This window comes from Entelurus aequoreus, linkage group LG05, assembly GCF_033978785.1.
Source record: "Entelurus aequoreus isolate RoL-2023_Sb linkage group LG05, RoL_Eaeq_v1.1, whole genome shotgun sequence".
NCBI classification, from domain to species: Eukaryota; Metazoa; Chordata; class Actinopteri; order Syngnathiformes; family Syngnathidae; genus Entelurus; species Entelurus aequoreus.
In genome coordinates this window covers 41902943-41926064 of record NC_084735.1, presented here as the reverse complement: position 1 = coordinate 41926064, position 23122 = coordinate 41902943, and the positions used below count along the sequence as shown (strand labels likewise).

The following is a 23122-nucleotide window of genomic DNA, read 5'->3' as shown; positions in this document are numbered from 1 at the left end:
AAATACCGTTGTCATGTCAGCCAGTTTCTGCTCACAGAGGTCAAACCCGCCTGCCCTAAACTTAGCTGTGTGTTGGTCTTTGCGATCTGTGGGGAGCCCGTTTTGCATAAATAATCGCATGTCAAATGTAAATTATTCGATGACAAGGCGGAGCATATCATTTTTTACCCCAAACGTACTCCTGGCCATATCGTGCTCTGTCACTGATAAGAATATGGTAACAACCTTGCCTTATGGCAACGTCATTAATTCCCAGTTGCCATACAGAAGGTCGTGGGTTTAGTCCCTGCTCATAGTTGAAAATACAGGAAGGTTTATTTTTTATGTTTTAATTATGTTAAAATGATTTAGTACACTAAATGTTAGCATATTAATAAAAAAAGTGGACTGTCACCAAATCATGCTGATAGTCAAAGATGTTAGATAATATAACACGTGATAGTTCTACCTCAATTAAAGCTTTTGTTATTCTGGAAATGATTTGTGTTGCTCAAGGTAACATTATTTATATGGTGCTGGCATACTCGTGATTTTAGCCCTTCAAAGCTCCTCTTGGACCACCAATTTGTAACCTTGGTATTTGTCAAATCCTAGTTACAGCCCTACCCATGAGTACAATCTTTAGCCATGTAAAGCATTGATACACAGCTGTGGTTAAATTAAGATCAGCCGATCGCCGATCTGTTCAAAAAGGCAAATATCAAGTCCAAACACATTGATACCACAGCACATAGCACATACACAACTAGACTACTAAAGAGAATGACAAACAACAGTGATTTGTAACTTCAGCAACAGCTACAGTTGAACCTCGAATTAGGAAATTAAGTGGTTCTTGAAGAGAGATTTTAAATAAAGTTTGTATAGTGAAGCAAAAAACAATGTAAAAATGAATAATGGGTTACAGCCTCGATACAAATCCATGTTGTAGTAAATGTTTGTACACTTTTAACACAATACAATGTGCTATACAGTACTGTATATAAAGAAACACAACAAGAAGTTAATCAATGTTCTATTTACTAACACCATCAAAACAACAACTAGCTGAACGTTCCTCCTCATTTTCAGCTGCCCTGCTGACACGCACACACACTGTCACTAGCACTGTTGTGCACTCAGTTTGAAATCACAAATATCTAGAATATTAACAGCCGAGTTGCAACAATAATTAAGAATTCGAAATAAAATCCACTCCATCTTGTTGGTTAGTGTTCTTGGTGTGCAGCAGATGAAAGGGGGAGAAGGGAGGAGTAGTGTCAACAACGGTGTAAATACTTCCGGAATTGTTCGCTTGTCCGTTGCTTTCTTTAGACTATTGAAACGAGTAAAACTAGAAAAATGGGCTAAAAGAGCTAAAACACACTTAAAAGGCACACACTTCTGACTGAATTAGCACAATAGTTTGTCTATTAGCCTACCCACAAACGCTGTGCTACTGAGCACAACATTTCAGCGCTGAAAGACGCACAATTGATTGATTGATTGAATTGATTAAACTTTTATTAGTAGATTGCACAATGGGTTAAACATTCGTACACTGAGACAAGGTTCACACACCATTGCATATGTTCATTCTGTCTGTGGTTCATTAATCAACAACTACGTAGAATGAGGTTTACGGAAATTGAGGTTCCGCTGTACTTGCAAGCGCCACAATGGATTCTGGGAAACGGGAAGTACTTCAGCGATGCAACGGTGTAAATTGAAATTGCAATATTTTGCATGAACTTGGAAGTAACTCTTCACTTTTGTTAACAATTTGACTTTGGCCAAAGTCTACCATTTGGTTATTATGGCATATTGCAAAAGCCACATTTCGAATTGTGACTTACTGCAAGGGTGTATAGAGGAGAAAAAGAGCCAAATAATATGATGTTTTGTATTTTGTGTAAATGTGCCAATGTTATTGCATTGCAGATAGCATACAGGCATCCTGACAAAAGCTGAGATAAATTGTAATTCTAGTGTTTGAGTTAAGTGAAATCTATGAACATTTATTGCCGGCATGAATCTTGGACGTACGCTGGTGACTGGCGAGGGTTTGTCTCCCATTTGTTGAAGCGCATATGCAAAACATATTGATTCATTAAAAGATTTACACCAATCTGAAAATGATGAGGTCATTTGTCAATGTGGGGTTGCGTCAAACAAAACGCTCTGTAAGATTAAAACTTATCTTCGGAGACAAATTTGCAATAAAAGGCCAGATGTTTTAGATTTACCTATTCTTGAAGTAATCTGTCCAGCTTCCAAACTATAAATAAGTCCATATAGCTGAAGCAGTGAGATCCTGCATGGTTGCTTTTACTGCTTTTTGCATCAGCATTTTATTTCCCTGCTTGTTTGAATCTAACTGCAATAAAAGAGAAGTTTTAGTACAACTATTTGACATTTCTCAGCAAAATATCCACGAAAATGAGTGACTCCGTTGCTTTAAAGCGATGTGTTTTGTCCTTTAGTGTGCAGCCGTGCATTGCAATCACCTTTTAAAATGGCCTTTCAGTAATGTTTAGAGGACAGAAGGAGAGGGAAGGAAACAGCGAGCAGCTCTCTGTGACAAGTCTCAGAGGGATGCTGGAGCGGCCTGCTGAGATAGGGGCTTGCAGAAAAATCTGCCGTGTTTGCGACTTTGTCCCATGTTTAATTGGAATCGAACTTGTCCCTGGAAAGGAATCCATCGCTTTGGGGAAATTAAGTGCTCCATCTGAACAAACGGAGAAATGACTACCATGCACGTTGTGAAGTGCACAGTTTGGAGCCCTTAACACTTTTCCTCTTGCTTTTTTTTTTTTTTTTGACTCTTCCCTGATCTTATCCATGCTGTGGTTGTTTCTGCTTACAGGTTCTTATCCCAGACTTTCGCTGAGTTTCAGGATTAAGAGGAACATTGGATATTTCATCTTGCAGACATATATGCCCTCCATCTTGATCACCATTCTTTCTTGGGTCTCTTTCTGGATCAATTATGATGCCTCTGCAGCTCGGGTGGCCCTGGGTAAGTCATCGCCATTAAATATTGGAAAAGGTCTAATTGGTCCAATTTTAATCAAATCACTACCAGAGTAACCACATACACCAGGGGTGGGCAATTAATTTTTACCGGGGGCCGCATGAGCTACCCGAGCACTGCTGGAGGGCCACATCGACAATATTTCAATTAAATTTTGCTCAATATTATTTTTGATATATACCGTAAGATAAATAATAATAATAATAATAATAATAATAGTAATACTTCAACATAGTGTGTGTAACAGCATTCCATGACTAATATATAGAAATTAACATTAATAATAAATGACAGTAAAATAAGCACACGTATGACTGAGGAGTCATAGTGTAACTTTGTGTGGTGTTTGAGTTGTCCGACTTTTTGTGTGGCCTTAAACGCACCAGTGGTTTAGTGCTATGCGTGTTGGTGACAGATGACAAGTTGGTTTTGGCCTGGTTTGTACGGCAGAAAATGACTAGTTTTTCGAGATAGAATTGTTTTACTCATGTTTTTGGTGTGGTTATGTCCGAATATAAACAGTTTTGTTCAATAAAGTGATGGATATAATTCCTGTCCTCGAAGCATCTCGATAGACGTTACAATAATTGAACGGTGTTCAATTGAACGGTGTTGACGAACACCGTTAGGGCCGCTTGTTGTCACTGTCACTCAAAGTTGCATTGCAAAATTCCATAGAATAAATATGTTTATTTTGATTATAATTCAGATGGGATTTGATTTGGTGCGCGGCATATATACTTGCTGCGCGCAGCGGACGCTTGAGCAGTGTGCAATTGCGCAGGCACGCACCTTAGGTGAGGGGACGTTGCTTTGCAGTTCATGTGTTGTTGGAAACACGGCATTCCTCATCAACTTTTCTCTTTTTGGCGTCTCGGGTGTAAACCGTGCATCACTTGTCGCTGCATGTGCACCTTCACTCGCAGGTTACACACGGACACACGCCCATAAATAATACTTTTCAAAATAAAAGCAGCACAGTTGTATTGCGCGCAGGACATAGATGTTTTTTCAACTTTATTTTGTAATTGCAGTTGTTCACATTCACTCACAATCACGCATACGTCCACACGGAAGTAATACAAATAACGATTTTCAAAACAAAAGCAGCACCGTTGTATTGCACACTCGACATAGATACTTTTTTAAATTTATTTTGTAATTTATAATTGGCCTCACGCGGGCCGGACAGGGACGCACAAAGGGCCGGATGCGGCCCGCGGGCCGCAGAATGCCCAGGTCTGACATACACCTTTGTTAAGTGTCACCATTTAAATGTTGCAATGCAACCTGTTTTTGCAACGTGTGCGTTTGCATATTATCATTACCACATTTTTTCGGACTACAGAGCACACCGGTCTATAATCGGCATCCACTAAATTTGAGAGGCAAAAAATATGTTTCTATTCAGTAGCCGAATCGGACTATAAGCCGCAGATACAGTATATACTCTGTGAAATACCGTATTTTCCTGACCATAGGGTGCACCGGATTATAAAGCGCACTGCCGATGAGCGGGTCTAGTCAGGTCTATTTTCATACAAAAGGAGGATTATAGGGCGCATTAACCCTTGTGTGGTGTTCATAATGTTGTTACTCAGCCAGTGTTTGTGGGTCTGATGGACCCGTTGCATTCTGTGGCTTTTAATGCCTCACATTCAAACACTTTTATGTTAAAATACTGACTTATCCCTAAAAACATCTGTAATGAAGTGCTTCGAGAGGCTGGTAAAGGAATACATTGTCTCCAGACTTCCCCCCACATTCGACCCATACCTCCTCTGCACTCCACCTGAGCTTAGCACATCTGGAAGGAAAGGACACACACGTGCGGATGTTTTTTCTGGACTTCAACTCGGCATTCAACACCATCATCCCGCAGCACTTGGTGAGCAAACTGGCCCCCCCTGGATTCAGTACCCCTCTTTGCAACTGGCTGCTTGACTTCCTCACAGACAGACCCCAGTCTGTAAGAGTGGGCAACAACACCTCCAGTGCCATCTCCCTGAGCACCGGCTCCCCCCAGGGCTGCATCCTGAGTCCGCTGCTGTTCACGTTGATGACCCAAGACTGCTGCGCCAGGTCCACTACTAACCACTTTGTGAAGTACACGACAGTAGTGGGCCTCATCCGTGACAACAACTACATGGACTACAGGGAGGAGGTGAAACATCTGGTTGACTGGTGCAGAACCAACAACCAGGTCCTGAATGTCGACAAGACCAAGGAGATCATCTTCGACTTCAGGAAGCACCAGTCCAGCCACGCTCCACTCTTCATCAACGGCGCAGCGGTGGAGATGGTAAGCAGCACCAAGTTCCTGGGGGTGCAGATAACTGACAATATGACCTTGTCCCTACACACCGGAGCTCTTGTAAAAAGAGCTCAGCAGCGCATGCACTTTTTGCGTGGGATGAAAAGAGCACAGCTCCCTCCCCCCATTCTCACCACATTCTACAGAGGCACTATAGAGAGCCTACTGACCAACTGCATCTCTGTCTGGACTGGAGCCTGCAGTGCCTCAGACTGGAAGTCTCTCCAGAGAGTGGTGAGGACGGCGGAAAAGATCATCAGGACTCCTCTTCCTTCTATCCAGGAGATCGCAAAAAGCCGCTGCCTGACCAGGGCTCAGAAAATCTGCAGAGACTCCTCTCAACCCCACCAAGGACTGTTTTCACTGATGGACTCTAAAAAGAGGTCCGCAGCCTCTGTAGCAGAACCTCCAGGTTCTGTAACAGCTTCTTCCCTCAGGTCGTAAGACTCTTGAACGCATCATAATAATCCCCTCAATTCCCCCCAAAAATGGATGAACTCGCTGGAATATAAAGACAATATAACATATATCCATAAACGTGGATGCATATGCAAAAGTGCAATATATTTATCTGTACAGTAATCTATTTATTTATATCTGCACCTTATTGCTTTTTTATCCTGCACTGCCAACCAGCTAATGCAACAAAATGTCGTTCTTATCTGTACTGTAAAGTTCAAATTTGAACGACAATAAAAAGTAAGTGTAAGTCTAAGTCTAAAACCCACAAATACTGGCTGAGTAACAACAATATGAACGTTGCATGGACAATTCTCTGCCAGTTTCTGCATCCCACAGGGATTCTTCTTTTGTGTTTCTGCACCTGCGCTTCCCACACAAGGTTGCAACATTGTTTGTCAACACTGTCTGCTCTCATTTTGTCGCACATTTGACCCTCTGATGTTCTGTGTACCTACACTCTGTCCTCCCCGTCTATGCCTGCTGTGTGTGTGTGTGTGTGTGTGTGTGTGTGTGTGTGCGTGCGTGTTGTACACAGAACATCAATTTCTACACTTCTATTAGCCCCGGGTCCAGTGGACCCCGGACATCTTATATGTAATAGAAATGTGTAGGGGGGGTGTATGGTGTGTGTTCATTAAATAGGTATTCTGATATATGTTCTTCACAGAAAATGAGCCAAAGCCAGTGAGTCTCAGTTTGAAAAATGTATTAATTGTATCATTTTTCTTTTAATAAAAATCGAAAACGGGTCCCACAGACCCGAACACCACACAAGGGTTAAAGGGGTCATATTATTATATATTTCTTCTAAATGTAAAACACTTCCTTGTGGTCTACATAACATGTAATGGTGGTTCTTTGGTCAAAATGTTGCATAGATTATGTTTTACAGACCATCTTCAAGCCGCTTTCTGACAGTTGCTTCAGGATGCACCGTTTTGTGTGCGGTCTAATTTATTTGGCTCACCTTCGGCAGCATCTTTTCTCCGTCATCTTTGTTGTAGCGGTGTAGCGAGCAAGGACGGGAGTGGAAGAAGTGTCAAAAGATGAAGCTAACTGTTTTAATGACATCCAGACTTTACTTAAATCAATAACAGAGTAGCATCTCCTCATCCGTGGTTCACTCATGCAATAACAACGCCGGAAATGTGTCCCGTGAAAAAACGTCCAACCGGAACTCTAATAACTAAAGTTCTTTGGATAAATACTGTTAACTCACTACACCGGTATGTTTTAGCGCTTTCATGGTGATTTTACTGACAGATATAAGTAAGATCTTTACACTACTTTATATTAGAAATGGCAACAGCGGAGGATGAATGTCCCATAACAAGAAGATAGAGAAAAACAAGAAGTATATTGGCTACGGTGTCAGCACAGACTACAAAGGCGGACCCGCGCAAATTTTCAGAACTTATGTAGATCCCAGATACAGATCAGCAGGTACCAGAAGGTAAGAAAAGTTGCTTTTGCATAATATTGCGAAACAAAATGCCAGATAATATGTCTTACCTTATACACACACACCCCATAATAATACTCTTATGTTGAAGCACAGTACAATCCATAAAGCGGTGCGGCTTCATAGCCTACCAAAGTCGAACTAAATTATTTTGATTGATTTTTGAGCGCCATGCGTAATGTTCTTTATTTTCAATGGATCATATACCATTTTGGTGTTGTTTACTTGAGTCATATTGCAGTCTACACGTATCTCTTGTGTGTGACTGCCATCATATTGCAGTCTATACGTATCTCTTATGTGTGACGGCCATCTACTGGTCACACTTATCATTTCACCATGTAACAAATAAAATAACTTCGAGGTCGGTAAGCACAACCAAAATTACTCCATACATTAGACCAACCAAATGGAATAACCAAATAAATAAATAAATACTAGCAAGCTATACGTCCGGTGTTTAGCTATAATGAGACACTCGATGTTTTGGTGGGATCTTATGGCAACCATCTGTGTGGAGGCTCCTAACACATCACCACCTAAACCATACCAATTAGCCGACAGTTTGTATACCAAAAAACTTGTGAGCTCGGACAGTCGTGAGCCAAGTTACCCCTGTACATAAATGATAAACATTCAATGTGTATTTAAACATTGTTCACTATAATCAATAATTTTCTTGTCTGAGTTAACATCTGACTGACATGTAGGGATCCATTTTGAACACCTGTTAACATTTTGAACAACCCTCCAGTTTTCCATGAAGATTTTGCCATTCCAGTTTCGATACTTTCATGAAAAACAACCCATAAAATTATATCTAAACATATTCAAATTATATTGCTTGAGTAACACAGCTTCTGGTCAGCTCATCCTGTCGTCCAATAAGTCAGGCCTTCCAAATAAAAGCAGACCATTAAAAACACTGTTGCACTACAGTAATAAGCAACTCATCCCTCTCGGTTCGGTTATGTGTCTTCATTAAAAAAACGTATTTCATATGTCAGCACGAAACGCGTTTGAGTTTGTAATGCACAGCACAATGCGACAGACACTAATCTGTACAGACTGAAAAACATGTACAATATTACAGTATCTGTAAAGTATTAGCCCACATTTCATGTTTTGTTCATACACAGCTAGCTAGACAGTGTATGCTCTCTGTCATGATACACACATGACATGCTGTGTGTTAATGATCAATATAAAGTGTGACTGACTCGATGGACAGTTGTCTGTTTGGTCAAGCTGGCCAAGGACATATTTTTCTAGTTAATTATGGGTAAGCACTCCATTTATGTCGAAATTGCTTGGCTTCAAGTTCCACATTTTGTAACTTAGATTCACTTTCACCTCACTCTATCGGCTTCATTTCACGTCACACTCTTCTTTTGTGTTAGCTTCTGGAAGTAGTAGTTCATCCTCCATAAATTCAGATTAAAAAAGATAAGGTTATGAATCCTCATTTCTCCAAAATAGTCATCTTCATTGTTTGTTACCAAGTCTGCCATGATTAGAACACACAAGCGTTTTGTATCCAGAAGTTGGAACACACATTGTCTGACGTGCGCTGCAATGGAAACTGAAATAAGAAGAATTATTTCCGGCATTGATTTAAATGATCAAAATACGGTAAATATTGTCTGTTACTACATTATATATAGACTTGTAGTGTGCATATAAAACGTTGATGGAGGGTTTTGAAGTTGTTTTAGAGTTCTTTGAAGGCTGCAATTGTGACTCATATTAGCCGCATCTTCAAAGTGTTTTTTATTATCTTTAAAATTCCCCCCAAAAAAGACATATGTGTTCCTGTCCCCCATAATGATTGTGAACGATGGGCAAAATTCTAAAAAATAAAAAAGTGCAGTTCCCCTTTAAAGCTTTACATGTTTTTATTTTTTGTTCACCTTATTTTACTAATGTTAATTGATACTGGTTTCTTATTAAGAGATACAGAGAAAAGAGAAGAAAATAATTCACTTTAGGTAAACATTTTGTTTTCAAGTAATTTTTAATCCCATTAACTTCATTTGTAAAATAGGTATATGTCCTTGGCCTTCTCTAGGAATTAAAGTTAAAGTTAAATAGTCACAAACACACACACACACGCACACACTAGATGTGGTAAAAGTATCCTCTGCATTTGACCCATCCCCATGTTCACCCCCTGGGAGGTGAGGGGAGCAGTGAGCAGCAGCGGTGGCCACGCTCGGGAATAATTTACTTTGTTGCAAAAGTTCTACTTATTTTATTTTAGTTGTATAAAGATGCTAGCACCTGCTAGTTCACGTACGCCCTCCCCACGGTGGTACTGAGTGTCTCACCGTGTACAGTATGAAATGTATCTGCAGTTTACTGTCGAATTAGCAAAAATGATCAAGCCTCACTTACTTTAAAAACATCACAAGTCGTGTTTTGTAATAAATATTTTTGCTAATATCATGCTGACAAACACAAGCCAACACGCTCAATCCATCCCAGTTTATGAAGGAGTGTGCCGTCATCTCAGGTTTCTGCCCTGTATTTGATCAGGGATTTTTAAGTAAGTGTTAAAATAAAATAAAAAAATATATACAGAAAATACATTTATAACACAGTTCAACTGACAATACAGTATTGTCATTATTCGTTTTTTTTGTGTGGTGCTATACCTGATCTGCCTTTCTTGACTGCACGCCACTGCTGTGTTATATGAAACTATATGAAAAGCAAGTTTAAGCATATTGAATTAAAAGACAACATAAATAAACCACAATAGGATAGATAAATATATGCATGTTTTTTTTTATTATTCTCAGAGTGTATTTGCATGTTGTAAACAGAACTATTGTTTTGAATAGGTTACAAAAGTACCTCAACTTACGAGCATTTAATTAGTTATGTGATGGAGCTCTCTCAATTTAATGCCACCCAATAAAATAATTGAAATCAATCTAATTGACGCTTGCCCAGTCCCTTAAAAGAGCACAAATTAAACATGTTACATTGCCTTTTATGAACAATATTTTAGATCACAACTAATGTATGAAAAATAATACAATAGATGTACTACTAAAAACCAAAGTAGTTTTATAAAGTCATGTAATAATAATGTACAGCATTTACTAGGGGTGTGTATCTGTACCTTAAATGGCGATCCGATATGAATCTACATAGATGGGTTACCGTACGACTTACTAACAATATTTTGATTTAATGCATTAATCATGTATCGTGTAAGAATAAGGTCATGTGTTTATTTGTTAAATAGCCACCGACAAAACAGGCGGTTCTGGTATTAATTATGAGCAAATAGAACTATCAACTTTAAGGCATTGCAATCCATAAACTTGACGAAAAAAAGATGTAAACAAAACACTTTTGGAAAAGCTGCCATGTTTTTACTGTTGTGTTCTCAGGTATCAACAATAAAATACAGAGAAAAGCAAGCTGTGCATCAAGCAGAGGTGTTATAACACCACAGTAACACAAGTGCAAGATACAATCAAGTGCCACCACGTAAACTAAACAGTAGATTTAGGGTAGAAGCTCAAATACTTTTATAAGTCGCCGTTCTGCTTACTGTGCAGCTAGGTCTTTATCTTTAGCACCATGAACAGTGCAGTAGATGCTGTGAGAGTTGTGGCAAAGTTGGGGCTGGAAGTAGTTCAAATCAGTGTCATTGTCTTGCCAGTTGGTAGCTCTGCTAGCATTAGCGTCCCTAGATCCCACTTTGCCCGCTTGAGTGTCTTCATGCTGTCACAACAGATGGGTGTTTAGATTAGTCGTGCAGTCGCTATTGTTTACCGCTGCTTTCCAAACGCTAAGAAATGGCCATACTTTTGTAATCAAATCGTTTTTCGGTTCGTACAGATTAAATTTTGAAACCCTTGTATTGACCTTGAAGAATGGACTGCTATGATATCTCCTTCCAGCTGCTTCTCCGTCAAACACACCATCAGCAGTTTCATATTTTCATTACTAAGTGTCCACTAGTTACATTAGGGAAGGGACTCATATGAGCCCGCGTGAAAGGAAGAGAGGGTCGGGGGGTTAATCATTTTGTAATGCAGTCTGCTAAAAATTATGGAAAGTGCAACTTTACATAGCAACTAATGCTGTGGGAAAAATTGGACTGGCCACAAAACACACAAGCCCCCCCCCCCCAAATTGTGACGTTTCATGTGTCAGGTAAACCACGACGGATGGGGCCATATGAATCCCCTTCCTACGGTACTATTTTAACATCCTTGGTTGACATTAGACTCATTCTGCTTCAGTACTGTGCAGACCTGCAGTGATACGCTCAAATTGCTTCTTCAAGTTGGCTATATGGTCATGTTTTTGTTGATGCCTTTTTTTTTTATTGAATGGCTGTCATTCACTTCTTCTCAGCACTGACCTTCACACTCACTTTCTTCCTTCCCATGGTTGGAAAACAAAGTTACCGTTTTTTTCGGATTATAAATCGCTCCGGAGTATAAGTCGCACCGGCCGAAAATGCATAATAAAGAAGGAAAAAAACATATATAAGGCGCACTAGAGTAGGGCTGGGCGATATGGCCTTTTTTTAATATCTCAATATTTTCAGGCCATATCGCGATACACAATATATATCTCGATATTTTGCCTTAGCCTTGAATGAACAATTGATGCATATAATCACAGCAGTATGATGATTCTATGTGTCTACATTAAAACATTCTTGTTCATACTGCATTAATAAATGCTCATGTTAAACTTTCATGCAGAGAGGGGAATCACAACTAAGTCAATTTAGCAAAACTGTATTTATTGAACAGTTATTAAGCAGTGGCACAAACATTCATGTCATTTCCAAAACAGAAAGTGCAAGATTGTCAGAGACATTTTAAAACAAGCTATAAGTGCACTTTGGTGCATGATGACACACAAGATATTTCAATAAGTGTCACATAAAAATGAGCTGCATATCAAATAGTATATGTCCTACGGTGTTGATGTGGAAATAGTTGCTTCGGCATTTAGTTGGTGTGGCACCGAACGTAGATGTTGACATGTAAAGACATATTCCCGCTTGAAGCCAAACCACCGTTAGACGATGGACCCTGTGCTGTTTTTCTTGGGAATTAATTATTCCTCCATTTGTTACCAGATTCGCACCTTCTTTCTCCCGTATTACCACTCAAACCACACCGTTAGCTGTTAGCATCACATCTAACGTTACAATGCAGCTACCTCTCGCGCCGCGGGAGCGTGTGACGTTGCTCACGTGACAGTATGTGACGAGTGTAAGAAGGTGCGCTTGTTTTAAAGTCTCTGTGAGAAGGAGAGACAGGAAAGAGTGAGAAACGCATGCAGTTTAATGCCCCGCAGCTAAAAGCAACTGCGTGAGAACGTATACTCGAATATCACGATATAATCATTTTCTATATCGCACAGAGACAAACCCGCGATATATCGAGTATATCGATATATCGCCCAACCCTACACCAGAGTATAAGTCGTATTTTTGGGGGAAATTTATTTGATAAAATCCAACACCAAGAATAGACATTTGAAAGGCAATTTAAAATAAATAAAGAATCGTGAACAACAGGCTGAATAAGTGTACGTTATATGACGCGTAAATAACGAACTGAGAACGTGCCTGGTATGTTAACGTAACATATTATGGTAAGAGTCATTCAAATAACTATAACATATAGAACATGCTATACGTTTACCAAACAATCTGTCACTCCTAATCGCTAAATCCGATGAAATCTTCTTCCTCTGTGTCGCTTCTAAACAACTCTGCCAACTCCAAAGGTAGACAATGCAACGCTTCCTCTTCTATTGGTACGTCGCTTACGTCAGAGTCATCCTCAGTTGCAGTTCCAATTATTCCAGCATTTCTGATTCCGGACAGGATGGTTTCGGTTGCTGATATACACCTAGTCTCTTACGTGAATGAGATAAATAATATTATTTGATATTTTACGGTAATGTGTTAATGATTTCACACATAAGTCGCTCCAGAGTATAAATCGCACCTCCGGCCAAACTATGAAAAAAACTGCGATTTATAATCCGAAAAATACGGTATGTCGATCTCTAGCTATAAGCTAATACCAGTGAGTTTGCTTGTAACTCAAATTTGTGCGTACAACTTAAGCCGAGCGAGAGCTCTTATCTCAAAACACTCACGTTGAGGGACTCTTTAGTTGAGGTACGACTGTATTGGATGACTACCCTTGATATACACTTTTTTCAAAGTGACTTTTATCAGGCGACTTCGATATTCATATAAAATTGTGTAAGACAGTGAATGATGAAATGTGTTTTATAATAATTTCCCTGTTTATGTGTGCTGCTGCATTCAGGTGTGACAACGGTGCTCACCATGACAACAATTAACACCCACCTGAGGGAGACTCTCCCAAAGATCCCCTACGTGAAAGCCATCGATGTCTACCTCATGGGCTGTTTTGTGTTTGTGTTCCTGGCCCTGCTCGAATATGCCTTTGTAAATTACGTGTTCTTTGGCCGGGGCCCGGCGCAACAGAAGCAAATCAATGAGAGGCTGAACAAAGTCAACAATGAGCGCACAAGATACGAGGAGAAGCGCCTGAGGGAACAGGTTTGCATCTTCATCTGACGCCTCTGTTATATTCCACTGCACTATACTTCACGCTAAAAACATACTTTGAATATTTTAAACAGCTATTAGTAGTTGATACTTTTACCCGAAGAAAACGTATGCCAGTACCTGGACAGCCCAATATGCATTCACCAACCATCATCCATTGCTTTTCTCTCAAGCACTGATTGCTTTTTATCGAACTGAGCCCGTTTTCATTGAGATAGCAATTAATCGAGCCCAACAGTGGCGTAAACATTCTCATTTCTTATTGAGGTGGCTGTCACCATACTGTAGGCTTCATTCATTCTCGGCCTGCTACCTTGTATTAACAACTTCAAAATAGAGCATGCAGAGGCCTAGTGATTACATTTTAGGTTAAAATGGTGGGACTGAATGACGCTTCCTATTGCTGTGTGTTGAATATTAATGCTAAGCTTCTGTGTGTGTTAATGCATTGTGTAATTGAATGAAAATGTGCTTATTTGCCAGTACTGATAGTCATTTAAATGTTCTCTTCATTTTTCTTTCACATTGCAAGGACTCCATTTCCGTGCCGTTTCAAACCAACACCTTCAGGTCATTTACACAGCGAAGAAATCTGTATCTCGAGGAACAAAGAAAAGTTGGGGTACATGTATTTAGAAATCATATAAGCTTTAGGCCAGACCTCACTATGACTCATTTGCTTAAAGTTGCTTAACTGTGACTCCAGAAAAGTTGGAGGGTACTTAACAGTTAATTTAAAGTACAAAAAAAGTGTCAGAGATTCATAATTACAAACGTTTTTGTGAATAGCCACTTGTTCTGAATGTGATGCAGGCAAAGCTGTTGAAAGAAGATTACTATAGGGGTGTCTAAAACTGGTTTTCATTGAGCGCCACATCGCAGTTATGACTGCCTTCAGAGGGCCACTTGTAACAGTAAATCTATGAAGTATGTATATATATATATATATATATATATATATATATATATATATATATATATATATATATATATATATATATATATATTAATTTATTATTAATTTATATATTTCTCAACGCTGCTCGCAGCTTTAATTATAAATTAGAATAGAATGTTCTTGTCTCTCATAAGGATTGTGAATGATTGGCAAAATTCCCAAAAAAGTATGGTTCTTCTTTAAGTATCTATCCTCAGTTGTCTATCCTGTTGCGAGTTCCGGCCAGCTGCAGTCTATCCCAGTGTACTAGACTGTGGATTGGTCGGCTTTCAATTAGGGTACATATAGACCAGTGGTTCTTAACCTGGGTTCGATCGAACCCTAGGGGTTCGGTGAGTTGGCCTCAGGGGTTTGGCGGAGGTCAAAACACACCCGACTCATCGTGTAAATACAAACTTCTCCCTATCGGCGTATTACGGATACGGCAACAGCTGACTGGTTTGCAGGTGTGTAATTTGTTGTGAGTTCATGCACTGTGTTGGTTTTGTTGTTTGAACAAGGTAATGTTCATGCACGGTTCATTGTATGCACCTGTAAAAAAAACATGGTAACACTAGTATGGGGAACATATTCACCATTAATTAGTTGCTTTTTAACATGCAAATTAGTAACATATTGGCTCTTAACTAGTCATTATTAAGTACTTATTAATGCCTTATTCGGCATGGCCTTATTATAACCCTAACCCTCTAACCCTGACCCTAACCCTAACCAAATAACTCTAAATTAAGTCTTTATTACTTAGAATATGTTCTCCTAGTGTCCAAATAACTCTAAATTAAGTCTTTGCTACTTAAAATATGTTCCCCTAGTGTCCAAATAACTCTAAATTAAGTCTTTGTTACTTAGAATATGTTCCCCTAGTGTCCAAATAACTCTAAAATAAGTCGTTGTTACTTAGAATATGTTCCCCTAGTGTCCAAATAACTCTAAATTAAGTCTTTGTTACTTTGAATATGTTCCCCTAGTGTCCAAATAACTCTAAATTAAGTATGTGTTACTTAGAATATGTTCCCCTAGTGTCCAAATAACTCTAAATGAAGTCTTTGTTACTTAGAATATGTTCCCCTATTGTCCAAATAACTCTAAATTAAGTCTTTGTTACTTAGAATATGTTCCCCTAGTGTCCAAATAACTCTAAATTAAGTCTTTTTTACTTAGAATATGTTCCCCTAGTGTCCAAATAACTCTAAATTAAGTATTTGGTACTTTGAATATGTTCCCCTAGTGTCTAAATAACTAAAGTCTTAGAATATGTTCCCTAAGTGTCCAAAAAACTCTAAATTAAGTCTTTGTTACTTAGAATATGTTCCCTTAGTGTCCAAATAACTCTAAATTAAGTCTTTGTTACTTAGAATATGTTCCCCATACTAAAGTGTTACCAAAACATATACGGTAACTTTGTCTTGAATTTGAAAATATATATATATATATATATATATATATATATATTTTTTTTTTTCACTAAAGAAGGGTTCGGTGAATGCGCATATGAAACTGGTGGGGTTCGGTACCTCCAACAAGGTTAAGAACCACTGATATAGACTAGCAATTATCACTGACTGGGGACTGAACCAAGCTCAGTCAGGATAAACCACTACACAATCAGTGTGTGATTGTGTAATGGTTACATAAACTACATAAGCTAGCTCTTGGGACGTGGAATGTCATCTCGCTGGGGGGGGAAGGAGCCTGAGCTGGTGTGCGAGGTGGAGAAGTTCCGGCTGGATATAGTCAGACTCACTTTGACGCACAGCAAGGGCTCTGGAACCAGTTCTCTCGAGAGGGGCTGGACTCTCTTCCACACTGACGTTGCACGCAGTGAGAGGCGACGGGCTGGGGTAGCAATTCTTGTTGCCCCCTCGCTCAAAGCCTGCACGTTGGAGTTCAACCCGGTGGATGAGAGGGTAGCTTCCCTCCACCTTCGGGTAGGGGGACGGGTCCTGACTGTTGTTTGTGCTTACGCACCAAACAGCAGTTCAGAGTACCCACCCTTTTTGGATACACTCGAGGGAGTACTAGAAAGTGCTCCCCCGGGTGATTCCCTTGTCCTACTGGGGGACTTCAACGCTCATGTTGGCAACGACAGTGAAACCTGGAGAGGCATGATTGGGACGAATGGCCGCCCGGATCTGAACCTGAGTGGTGTTTTGTTATTGGACTTTTGTGCTCGTCACAGATTGTCCAAAACAAACATCATGTTCAAACATAAGGGTGTACATATGTGCACTTGGCACCAGGACACCCATGATCGACTTTGTAGTTGTGTCTACGGATTTGCAGCCTCATGTTTTGGACACTCGGGTGAAGAGAGGGGCGGAGCTTTCTACCGATCACCACCTGGTGGTGAGTTGGCTGCGATGGTGGGGGAGGATGCCGGACAGACCTGGCAGGCCCAAACGCAGTGTGAGGGTCTGCTGGGAACATCTAGCAGACTTTCCTGTCAGAGAGAGTTTCAATTCCAACCTCCGGAAGAACTTTGAACATGTCACGAGGGAGGTGCTGGACAATGAATCCGAGTGGACCATGTTCCGCACCTCTATTGTCGAGGCGGCTGATTGGAGCTGTGGCCGCAAGGTAGTTGGTGCCTGTTGTGGCGGTAATCCTAGAACCCGTTGGTGGACACCGGAGGTGAGGGATGCCGTCAAGCTAAAGAAAGAGTCCTATCGAGTTCTTTTGGCTCATAGGACTCCGGAGGCAGCGGAAAGGTACTGACAGGCCAAGCAGTGTGCTTCTTCAGCGGTCGCGGAGTCAAAAACTTGGACATGGGAGGAGTTCGGGGAAGCCATGGAAAACGACTTCCAGACGGCTTTGAAGCGATTCTGGACCACTATCCGCCGCCTCAGGAAGGGGAAGCAGTGCACTGTCAACACCGTGTATGGTCAGGATGGTGTACTGCTGACCTCGACTGCAGATGTTGTGGATCGGTGGAGGGAATACTTCGAAGACCTCCTCAATCCCACCAACACGTCTCCCTATGAGGGAGCCGTGCCTGGGGAATTTGTGGTAGGCTCTCCAATTTCTGGGGCTGAGGTTGCTGAGGTAGTTAAAAAGCTCCTCTGTGGCACCCCGGGGGTGGATGAGATCCGCCCGGAGTTCCTTAAGGCTCTGGATAATGTGGGGCTGTTTTGGTTGACAAGACTCTGCAGCATCGCGTGGACATCGGGGGCGGTACCTCTGGATTGGCAGACTGGGGTGGTGGTTCCTCTCTTTAAGAAGGGGAACCGGAGGGTGTGTTCCAACTATCGTGGGATCACACTCCTCAGCCTTCCCGGTAAGGTCTATTCAGGTGTACTGGAGAGGAGGCTACGGATTCAGGAGGAACAGTGTGGTTTTCGTCCTGGTCGTGGAACTGTGGACCAGCTCTATACTCTCGGCAAGGTCCTGGAGGGTGCATGGGAGTTTGCCCACCAGTCTACATGTGCTTTGTGGACTTGGAAAAGGCATTCGACCGTGTCCCTTGGGAAGTCCTGTGGGAAGTGTTCAGAGAGTATGGGGTATTGGACTGTCTTATTTTGACGGTCCGCTCCCTGTATAATCAGTGTCAGAGCTTGGTCTGCATTGCCGGCAGTAAGTCGGACCCATTTCCAGTGAGGGTTGGACTCCGCCAAGGCTGCCCTTTGTCACTGATTATTTTCATAACTTTTATGGACAGAATTTTTAGGCACAGTCAAGGCGTTGAGGGGATCTGGTTTGGTGGCTGCAGGATTAGGTCTCTGCTTTTTGCAGATGATGTGTTCCTGATGGCTTCATCTGGCCAGGATCTTCAGCTCTCACTGGATTGGTTCGCAGCCAAGTGTGAAGCGACTGGGATGAGAATCAGCACCTCCAAGTCTGAGTTCATGGTTCTCGCCCGGTAAAGGGTGGAGTGCCATCTCCAGGTTGGGGAGGAGACCCTTCCCCAAGTGGAGGAGTTCAAGTACCTTGGAGTCTTGTTCACGAGTGGGGGGAGAGTGGATTGTGAGATCGACAGGCGGATCGGTGCAGCGTCTTCAGTAATGCGGACGCTGTATCGATCCGTTGTGGTGAAGAAGGAGCTGAGCCAGAAGGCAAAGCTCTCAATTTACCGGTCGATCTACGTTCCCATCCTCAGCTATGGTCATGAGCTTTGGGTTATGACCGAGAGGACAAGATCACGGGTACAAGCGGCCGAATTGAGTTCCCCCCCCCCCCCCCCCCCCCCCCCCGGGTGGCAGGGCTCTCCCTTAGAGATAGGGTGAGAAGCTCTGCCATCCGGGGGGAGCTCAAAGTAAAGCCGCTGCTCCTCCACATCGAGAGGAGCCAGGAGAGGTGGTTCGGGCATCTGGTCAGGATGCCACCCGAACGCCTTCCTAGGGAGGTGTTTAGGGCACGTCCGACCGGTAGGAGGCCATGGGGAAGACCCAGGGCACGTTGGGTAGACTATGTCTCCCGGCTGGCCTGGGAACGCCTCGGGATCCCCCGGGAAGAGCTGGACGAAGTGGTTGGGGAGAGGAGAGTCTGGGCTTCCCTGCTTAGGCTGCTTCCCCCGCGACCCGACTTCGGATAAGCGGAATAAGATGGATGGATGGATGGACAATCAGTGACACTTGTTACCCCATAGTGAACAATTATTGCTCTCTACAAGAACGGTTTCTATATCTTAAAAAAACAAACAGGTAAAGTATTAAAAGTCATAAATGTGCACTTGTATCTGTCATTGTGTTGCCAGCATCACATTCAGAATCCAAAGTACAACATGAGTATTATACTGAGTAAATTACTACGTATAATGTTGCCCCAACTTCTTTGGAATCATGGGAAATCCCTTGTTATTAATACAAAAGCTATGATGTTGCATGCCAAAAATAACATTTCATATCATCCCTGCTTTAGTGAGGGTTGGAGGGTCAGATAAGCTTTATAGCTGTGGGAAATTTGGGATTCCGCTCCAAAACCCAACCCGACATGACGCTTTGTGTCTCTTGGCCTCCGTCGCAGGTGGACGCGTACGGCAACATTCTCCTCTCCACTCTGGAAATGAACAACGAAGTGATGCCTTCTGACGTGAGAAGCAGCGTTAGTGACTCTCGGAATTCCGTCATGTCCTTCGACAGCTCCGGGGTCCAATTCAGGAAGCCCATGGCGCCCCGAGATGGTTTCAGCCACCACTCGCTGGATCGGAGCACTATGCGAAGCCGGGCCAACTGTCGACTACGGCGACGCTCGTCCAAGCTCAAGCTAAAAATCCCAAACCTGTCAGATGTAAGCACCATTGACAAGTGGTCCCGGGTCATATTTCCCATCACTTTTGGATTCTTCAACCTAATTTACTGGTTATACTATGTGAATTGATGTGCATCCCACTAGGAATCATGGGCCATATTTCGAGAGCACATTGGTGAATTGGCTTTGATACAGTTCCAAAATATGTATACACATATACAGGTTGAACATATGTATATGCATATTTCTATACAGTATATTATATTTATATATACACACACACACCAACCCGAAGGACTTTTCTGCTGTACAAAGTATTAACGGGATGACTTGAATGTTTAAAATTAATTGCGAGAGAAGAATTTCAAAGTTCCTTTTTTCCTCCTGAAACGGACATATGGACGTAAAGATCCCAGTGCGGATTTTTGGAACTAAAAGACTGCATGATATTTTTGCTACAAAAAAAATGGAAGAAGGAGGAGAAGCCCATGATGACGAGAAGATACCAACATTGACTTTTTAGTGATTCTCTACTGCAGCTCATGAAATCAGTAGTGGTTGTCTGGGTCCCCCGGGCCATATGTAGCCCATGGATACCAGGTGCACGGGAATCTGCGGTTCCACCATGTACAGCAACCTAATTTATTTTTAATTTCTACATATTTTCCGGGATTCGTAGCGTTCTGTCGATCAGACATCGACCGGGATGTTTGACCCGCCACGTTTGTGCGCCAGAGTCCACGCAAAACTTCTAAATCCCTTCTCTCGGTCAAGTTATTTTCAGGTGATGGGAGGAAGCGTGGTCTAATGTCTGCTTTGGTTCAAAAACAAGTGCTGATAAGTGTAGTTTGTCTTGAAAAATACTGTGATTTTCAAAGAATGTCAGAACTTGTTCTAGAGCTAGGGCATTATGAGATAAGAGTCAAAAGGTTTGCATTACTCAATTTGACAAAAAAAAAAGCACTATGTACATTTTTATCACTCAGTATTCTCTATGTATTGTTTATTTCAGTGTTCATATCTTTGTGTTTGCGAAAGGAACTGGGGCGGGAGGGCGGCCGGGAAGGGAGTGATGTATTGTTTTTTGTGATTTGTTCGAGCTAATCCACAGTAAAAATGTACCAATTATGTATATTTAAAAGAGTCAGCGTTATCAGGCCACAGTTTGGTAGTTTTCATGCTTTGTTTGTGGAGCATTTCATCAGTGGGGCGCAAAAGAGAAAAACAAATTTTAAGCTAAATTAACAAAATATCTGTCACTTGGAGCCAAACATCGTAATTGAAATTAAGAGAACCTGAATAATCCAAAAGCAATATTGTTTTGTTTCTAGAAAAATGAAACAAGAAATTGAAAGAAATAAAACAGCAAGACGTCCAATGCAAATTGCAAAATTGACAAAATGTTGGTTCTTACTGGAATCTGTTTGAGCAAGGAGATAGGTAAATAGGACCACTACCTGGATAAAAGTATTGGGAGACCTGGCAAAGATAGCTAAAAAGATAGATTTTTTCTAAAATGCGGCCATTCACATACAATCTATCTATTTTGGCGATTATCGTTTTTTGATTACCTTATTCTGGTCAGATGAGTGCAACCTGAGCGCCGGAGCATTCACATTGAGGACGCATCGCATATATATTTGATTTATTTCCACATACAAAAGTGGTCTTGGTCTGATATGAAACATTCTGCATTTGCACTGTTCACGTTGACATGAAAAAGACCAATGCAGGTCGTATATGGGCAAATAATAGGAACTGATCTGTAGTGTGAACGAGGTCACGAAGTTAAGTGTTTTCTAAAATGATGACTTGTGAGGTGCTTGAGCAATACACTCCAGCTAGGTGGCGGTAGTGTTCGAATTTATCGACATGGCCAACTCAGAAATATGACGCACCTTATTATGACAACCTAATGTTAACGCGGCCCGCGAGGTCTATATGAATGGCGAATGACAGCATCATACTTGCCAACGTTCCCAATTTTACCGGGAGACTCCTGAAGGTGCAGGACTTGATAGCACCGCTTTTAGTTCCCTCTACAGTCTGCAAATATAGCTCACCTGCTCAGTCACACATGTTGAATGCAGCTTCTGTTTACACGTGTCAGTGACAGCAAGGCATACTTGGTCAACAGCCACACAGTTTACACTGACGGTGGCCGTAGAAAAAAACTTTAACACTGTTACGTTACAAATATGCACCACACTAAAAAATAATGACAAACACATTTCTGGAGAACATCCGCACTGTAACACAACATAAACACAACAAAACAAATACCCAGAATGCCATGCAGCCCTGACTCTTCAGCTACCACCAAACCCCGCCCACCTCAACCGACGCACTGAGGGGTGGGGGGGTGGGGGGGGGATTGATGTGTGGGGGGGTTTGGAGTCAGGGCTGCATGGCATTCTGGGTATTTCTTGTGTTGTGTGTATGTTGTGTTAAGGTGCGCAGGTTCTCCAGAAATGTGTTTGCCATTCTTTTTTGGTGTGGGTTCACAGTGTGGCGCATATTTGTAACCTAACAGTGTTAAAGTTGTTTTATACGGCAACCGTCAGTGTAAACTGTGTGGCTGTTGAACAAGTATGCCTTGCTGTCTCCTACATGTACGAGTCCAAGCTCAACATGGGATCTGTCTGGCATGCAGTTTGTACAACCTATAGAGAACAATAAATGCAGAGCCATCAGGGTATGCCCTTAATTCAGTTGTTAAGGTGAAAATGTTTTCCTCGAGGGATTTCTAGGAGAGGCACGGAGATCGTAAGTAAGCTGCTGGGAAAATCGGGAGGGTCGGCAAGTATGCAGCTGAGCCGCATCAGAGTGGTCAAAGAGCCGCATGCGGCTCCGGAGCCGCGGGTTGCCGACCCCTGCCTTAGGTGATGAGTATATATGATATTCTTAACCGCATGGTTGCTGTTGGCGTGTTGTCAGGTTGCAGAGATGATAGGCATGCAGATAAGGTCTTTTAATTCAGACTACTCTCAATAGACAAGCGAAGGAACGCGACACTGACAGGTAAACCATCCTAATTAGTTATCATAGGCAGGTAATCCCCTGATCACTAATCAAGAGCAGGTGAGGAGAACAGCGCTCAGAATTAGTGTTCAAGTCACTGCAAGACCTAACCAAAA

At 41.7% G+C, this 23122-nt stretch overlaps 1 protein-coding gene across 2 annotated transcripts in view; it reads left to right on the top strand.

Moving 5' to 3' along the window:
• The window catches only part of gabrb4 (gamma-aminobutyric acid type A receptor subunit beta4), a 154990-nt gene extending 133119 nt beyond the window's left edge, over window positions 1-21871 (top strand). The window contains exons 7-10 of one of the 2 annotated variants that reach the window (XM_062048127.1): window positions 2846-2998; window positions 13578-13834; window positions 14376-14465; window positions 19761-21871. In XM_062048127.1, the coding sequence (XP_061904111.1) occupies window positions 2846-2998; window positions 13578-13834; window positions 14376-14465; window positions 19761-20114 (854 nt within the window). In that variant the 3' untranslated portion in view covers window positions 20115-21871. The remainder of the gene's footprint in view (window positions 1-2845; window positions 2999-13577; window positions 13835-14375; window positions 14466-19760) is intronic. The other variant, XM_062048128.1, reaches the window with a different exon arrangement.
• The last annotated feature ends 1251 nt before the right edge of the window (window positions 21872-23122 follow it).